Raw genomic sequence first — 6,797 nt, forward strand, 5'->3', positions numbered from 1 at the left:
CGAGGCACCCAACAATGCCCAGATGCGGCGGCAGCTCAGTGGGGCCGAGGGCCGCGGATTCGACCGAGACGGCGGCGCGAGGCGAAGTGGCGGCGGAGCGACGCAGTGGGAGTCGACCATATGCTCTGCCTCTATCGTTCATCAGGAAGAGGGTTAAAGTGAAAATCATGCTAATTTCTCTTTTGGCCCTTTCAAAATAAAACAATATAAGCTAGTCCTACATCACGGACGGTCGGATACGCCTGGTACTCCACCACATCGTTTTGGAGTACCGGGTACCGTAAAAGTTGCCACACTTTATGATTAAGCAAAAAACCAGCAAAAAACCAAAATCACAAAATACACTATGCAGTTGTATTATTCGACATGAGTAATGCTACACGTACGGACGGTTTGTTACAGAAAAATCTTACGGACTGAGAATGCTACACAGTAGGCAGCCTAGAAATCAGATTGTGGCCCAGGTTTTCAGCGCGGATAAAAATCTCAACCAACCGAACCACTACACGTCAGTCCGTAGGCTCTCCGTAACTTGCTCAGTCCGTAACTCCAGCATTATTGATTCGACATCTTCTTTCATGGGTGCGGTTATTGTCTTTCAGGCCGTCTATATTGATCAAATCTTGGATATGCCCCTAATGGGCTGGTTTATGAATTGCACTATACTCTCCATGAGCTTGTGGCTGGTCGCGCGCTGCGGCCTGTAGAGGTGGAAACAATGGTCCTCGCCCTCCAGCTCCACCAGCGTCACGCTCCCCTTCCACGCGCCGTCGCGCATGCGGGCAGCCAGCCGGCGCGCGCGGTGCCGAAATATGTCCTTCCCTGCCAGCGCCACCAGCGCGCGCCGGCACTTGAGCGACGCGATCTCCTCATCCGGAGGGTCGATCCGAGGGTCGTCGTTGCCTGCCTGGCCCGCCGTCACGAACGGCCAGAGCTTCTCCACGAGCTCCGGCGGGAACACCGCGACGCCGTCCCAGGCTTCCTCGGCCGGCAGCCGCTCACCTCCCCACAAGTAGGGCTGCACCATGATCACGCCCTCGACGTCCACGGAGCTTCCGTCGTCGCGGCTGGCGCGCACGGCCGTGTGGTAGGCGATGTTGCCACCGACGCTGTCGCCGGCGAGGAACACGCGCCTGGGGTCGGCGTGCGCAGAGATCCAGGGGTCCGAGAGGGAAGCTGTGGTCGCCACCCACCGGAGCGCGGCCCACGCGTCGTCGTAGGCCGCCGGTATGGGGTGCTCCGGCGCTAGACGGTACTCCACGGACACGATGAGCGCGCCGGCGCGCGCTGCGAGCGAGGCGGCGTACCGATGGTACGTCCGGGAGAAGGCACTGTCCGTGCAGAAGGAACCGCCATGGATGTACAGAACAACGGGAAGCCTCCTGCCGGTTGCGGCAGCACCGGAAGGCAGGAACAGACGCGCCGACACGCCGGTGGCATGGTCGACAACGACGTCCCGGCTGGTGACCCCGCCGCTGGCGGCCGGGTCGGCGGACGCTGGCACGAAGGAGCTGTGGACGAACCGCTCGATACGGCCGTCTTCGTACCTGCGTATGAAAGGGTAGATGTCCACGGCGACGTTGTCACCGGCTGCGTTCTTGGTTGCATGCATGGTCTATCCTGTGCAACTGATGCTGTAGTACCTAGCTATTTTGGTCGGCCTACCACAGCTCTCCGTGGTGGCTTAGTAGCTACTGGCTGCTGCTGCTGGGTTTTATATACAGCTGCAATTTACTACTCCACATCGAGGCAATTTTTATTTTGCAATGTCCACACTTGCTTGGAACCGCAGCCGACCAAACGCATAGTTGAGAACTTCCTAGGCCAGAGGCTAAATAGCTGTTGCACCTTCTTCTTGTCCGGACTCTGACCATCGCTGTCAGGAAACAGTCATCAAAGAGCAAGTTTTGCCAAAATTTCTTTTTTTTAACCAAAAGTTTGATAACATACTATTGGAGGCATCGCTTGGACACGGAGAAAAGATAAAGACATACAAGATAACAAGATGCTGACCCGGCCTGCGTTAGAAAATGGGTGCGACTATTTCTCAGTCGACTGAGAATTAATTTCACTTTCAGCCAAATCTTTACTATTAAATGGGAGTTGGTCGTTTGACACTCAACGCAATTTGGTGGTCGTCATTAAAACAATCCAGACCATTCAATCTAATCTTCCTACATCCGCTTCGTCCGAACAAACCAGAGCAAAGTATCTTCCGCGCTGAAATTAATTATGGTATATCATCAATCATGGGCTCAAGGCTATGGTATGAGAAGATATTTCATATTACCGACCTGGTGCTCCTATCTTAGGCAATAAAGGTAATTAGCAAGATATTTTTCCTATTTCAGAAAGCACGCTCACGTCCAGGAATAATCATCATTACTTTCTATTCTGTAAGACGCTATCAAATATTCTAGCAAACCACGGAGCCAAACATAAAGCCTACCAAAAGAAAAACTTGCTAAGCCTATCGTACCGTCTTTTAGGCCTTGAATCCCTTGAAAAATCACATCTCCCGACGCTGAGTTCGAGCCATGCCGTGAGCCTTGTTCTCCAACCCACAGGTTGTTCGCCGCTTTCCGCTCTGCCTTCATCCTGCTTTTGCCCTCGCCAAACACCTCCAAGATCGTCTGCCTCACCCATACCGCCGCCGGAGCGACCACGAGGTGGCGACCATAGCAAGCCACATGTTGCTGGGGAGGCAGCACCGCAAGCTGCGGGTGCAGCTCCCCTAAGGACGCCGTTGCCGTCTCTAACAACAGTCGCCGCCTGACCCTTTAGGACAGCGGCGCTTCCCACTCTGGCGTTACACCATCCCCTTCTGGGTTGCAGCTTCCACCTTCCCGTCCAAGATCGTGTCGCCACATCCAGTATTGTTGCACCGCCAAGACAACACCCCAGGACCGCCCCGCCACCATATCCTACACCACTCCGCCACTCCAATGCCTATAACGTCACCACATCCTTTGAGAAGGTAACCGGGCCTTCTTTTTTTTTGTATTTTTAAGATATTTGATTGACTATTTTAAAGATTTATTTCCTTCTGGTATCTAATATCCATTATTGAAGTACCATTATATTTTTCTTTCTTTTTGCAAGAAGTAATATTAGTTGTACATCATCGAGGAATTGATATATGTGTATGCCTCAAGCATATGTAATGTACTCCCTCTGATCATAAATCTTGAGTGACGTTGGTGGGGACATTTCATATAAATAAATATCCAGAAAATACCTCATAACATAGCTTTTTTTTTTCAAATAGCCACGCCGTAAGCCTTCTCGACTTCACGCAAATCTTATATACATTACCTTATTTGTACTCTTGGAATATACTGTTTTATTTGCATTCAGACTTATGCTTGGTATTTATATTGTTGATCAGTAGGACATTAGGCGAATGGGTGTTTGTCGCCTGGGAGCTATTGAAAGTGTACCTCCGTTGGACCATTTGCTTGTATAACAACTATGAAGACAAAGAGAACACTACACGAGTCGGGAGCTTGCCGTTTGTGAAAATGTGTGTTTTTTTAACAATTGGAAGGATGCTATTATTTTACCAGCTGCCTATGAACTATGACTTTGTTGCATGTATATTTGGATGTTCGTATATTTATTTGGTTCATAACAATATCTAATGTTTTGTTATAAGATATTGCTGAAAAAGATTAGAGAGTTGAGTGTGTCACATATGTACGGGCACAATTGTCTCCCATGTATTATTTTTGTTCATCTACTTTAAAAACTCCTGCAACTCTCCAAGAATCCGTGGATTCGGTTTGTCATATCGGTTATTTCTCCCTTTCCAGCAGGTGGATGTGCTAGCTGATAAGGATCGGGACGACCCATAAGGTGGTATTGGGTGAGCTAACATGCATGTATTCCGCAATTGCTTCTATTCACATTGTCGTACCCATTCCTCCGTTATCACTGTTGAGCACCATCTTGGTTTTTTGTGGGTGGTGGTGTGAAGGAAGATGCACCAGGAGAAAGATTTATGGTGAGGTGCAGAGGGAGGAACCAGGATAAAGGTGTTGGTGTTCATTGTCTTTGTGTACGACTTCCATATGTATTTTCTTGTTACATCTGATTAGAAAATCTACAACCAAAGGAGATGTCAAATTAAGTTGTATATTCTTACTTCACGTATAAAAGGTTTCCTTTTTTCTGTTATGTTATCTTGTGAAAAGGTCAACATATAGCAGTCCTATCAAATGCACCAAGACACTCACTAATCTGTATCTATTCCACAATACTAATGCCACTATATTTCTATCATTATTTCTTTTATTGTATTGCGTGACTTATTCAAGTGATTGTGTATCCATGTTTTGGATGAACTAAGATTTATTGGTATGTCTGGTTATTTTTTCTGCTATCGATTCAGTTCCCCAAATGGGATGGGATTAGTTCAGTAATCCTCATGACCACATTTCTGTAATTAAGTTGTGTTACACCAAGACAGGTTCATGTTGGTTGGTGTCTCCTATAAATTTTCCTTGTATTCCGAGTATTTAGCTCGAATTCTGAACTATCAAGTTGCAAGTCAAAAGGTGCCACAGTAGTAATGCATGTTGTTTCATGATTTCACTTTTTTGGGTTAAAAAACAAATGATCGTGGTTTTTCTAGGAGTTCAAAAAAATATGTGTGAAGATTTTCTTTTTGTTTTTTTGAAACGGCTTGTGAAGATTATATTGCCAAAGCAGAAAATGAGCAGCAAAATGTCAGACTGGAGATGGATAAATTGAGCTTCCCGTTGTATATATATTCTTGTTTGTTGGTTTCTTCTCTGTCTACTTCAACTGGTATACATGACAGATAACTTTCCTATAAACCGGTGTTCGGGCCTTTTTGTGTGAGTTCTTGTTATGGCATAATCAGATATAAATTGTTTAGTTACTTGGGATATTAAGATCTAGGACAAGATACATTTATATGTTTCTCTTTTATCATATACTCCTTCTGTTCAAAAAGCGACCCAGATTTATTTAGATACGGATGTATCTATACGTATCTAGACAAAGTTTGACCCGCATATGTTAAAATGGAGGTTGTATCCGCTAAAGTGTATTCCAGTGGGAGCTTGGAGCATTAGAAAACTATATAATAAAAGAAACAAGTAGCAAACACCCCCTTGTGTCCACCAGATGCAAATGCCGCAGTTGTTTCTATGAGTTCATGATAAAATAATGAAAACCATTGGATATGGTTTTGTTGAGGTCAGATGGCTAAGTTAGCCGATAGAGCAAAGGCGAAGTAGGGTAGAAAGATAACGGAGATATAAGAAAATATGAGTTGATGAGAAATCAAGTTTATGCTCATTTTTAACGAAATAGTTAATTAGAAATCAATTTTGACATTCACTCACTAAATAAAATACCGTAGCAACGCATGGGCATTCAACTAGTGATATCATCAAATTTCAGTTGCAACTTATATTGCAACTCATAACTTCATGGATCATGTTGCAAATCAAATAATGTAAAACTTAACAGAGCACGAAATTAGTTCCCAGCTAGCTGAGAACTAGCAAGTCCTTATATAAAGGGTCTCTTTAATTCTCAGTTTACTTAGGGCTCGGTAAGGTGACATAATCAGCCTGTGTAGGTCGAATTTTCACTCCTCGTTTGTTGGGTTATTATGTTGTTGTGTCCGAAAAAAGAACACATGTTAGAGCATCTCTAATAGTAACCGAAAACGAACGAATCGAAAAACGTGAATTAAGTCTTCCGAAATGTGGGGAGGAAGATTTTGCAACCGGCGCAGAACAGAACCCGTAAACATGAACTGAAAAAATGCATTTCAAATGTCGCGGGGAAATTCGTCGATGATCATATATATAGATGGAATTTGATGCTCCGATTGAGCATCAAAAGTTACATAATCGTTACTGCAAACCTAAATTACATATTAGACCTAAGTACGCGGACTAATTTGAAGCAAAAGAATGCCCGATTAGCATGTGCTCGCGGTGGTGTCGGTGGTGGCGGAGCATCGAGGCGGACGACAACGTTGACGCGGGTGGAGAGCTTCACTCATCGTCGTCAAGGTCGACGCGGCGGACATGCTCCTCCCGGCGCGCCGCCTCGTACTCATGGAATTGGCGGACAGCGTCCGCCTCCTCCCGGCGGAAGCGAGCGCGGGACTCCGCCTCGGAGATCGCTGAGAGCTTCACGACCACGGCGTCCTCCTCGTCGGAGCCATGCACGCAATCACCCGCGGAGAATGTGGGCTCCCGCGCGGGGACAAGCTCCTCCTCATCGGACACGGGTGAGCGTGGGTGATACGTCTCCGACGTATCGATAATTTCTTATGTTCTATGCCATATTATTGATGATACCTACATGTTTTATGCACACTGGAACTAACCTATTAACAAGATGCCGAAGTGCCAGTTCCTGTTTTCTGCTGTTTTTGGTTTCATAAATCCTAGTAACGAAATATTCTCGGAATTGGACGAAACGAAGACCCAGGGGCCTATTTTACCACGAACCTTCCAGAAGACCGAAGAGCATACGAAGTGGGGCCACGAGGTGGCGACACCACATGGCGGCGCGGCCAAGGGGGGGCCGCGCCGCCCTGTGGTGTGGGCCCCTCGTTAGCCCCCGACTCTGCCCTTCCGCCTACTTAAAGCCTCCGTCGCGAAACCCCTGATGCGAAAAACCACGATACGGAAAACCTCACTGAGACGCCGCCGCCGCCGATCCCATCTCGGGGGATCCTGGAGATCTCCTCCGGCACCCTGCCGGAGAGGGGATTCATCTCCCGGAGGACTCTACACCACCATGGTCGC

At 47.0% G+C, this 6,797-nt stretch overlaps 1 protein-coding gene across 1 annotated transcript; it reads right to left on the minus strand.

Annotated features, from left to right (window-relative positions):
• Positions 1-616: 616 nt before the first annotated feature.
• On the minus strand, positions 617-1,612 carry LOC124646797 (probable carboxylesterase 5). The gene has a single exon (XM_047186856.1). The coding sequence runs from the start codon at positions 1,610-1,612 to the stop codon at positions 617-619; it is 996 nt and encodes a 331-aa protein (XP_047042812.1).
• Positions 1,613-6,797: the final 5,185 nt, after the last annotated feature.

Source organism: Lolium rigidum, chromosome 4 (assembly GCF_022539505.1).
Source record: "Lolium rigidum isolate FL_2022 chromosome 4, APGP_CSIRO_Lrig_0.1, whole genome shotgun sequence".
Lineage (NCBI taxonomy): Eukaryota > Viridiplantae > Streptophyta > Magnoliopsida > Poales > Poaceae > Lolium > Lolium rigidum.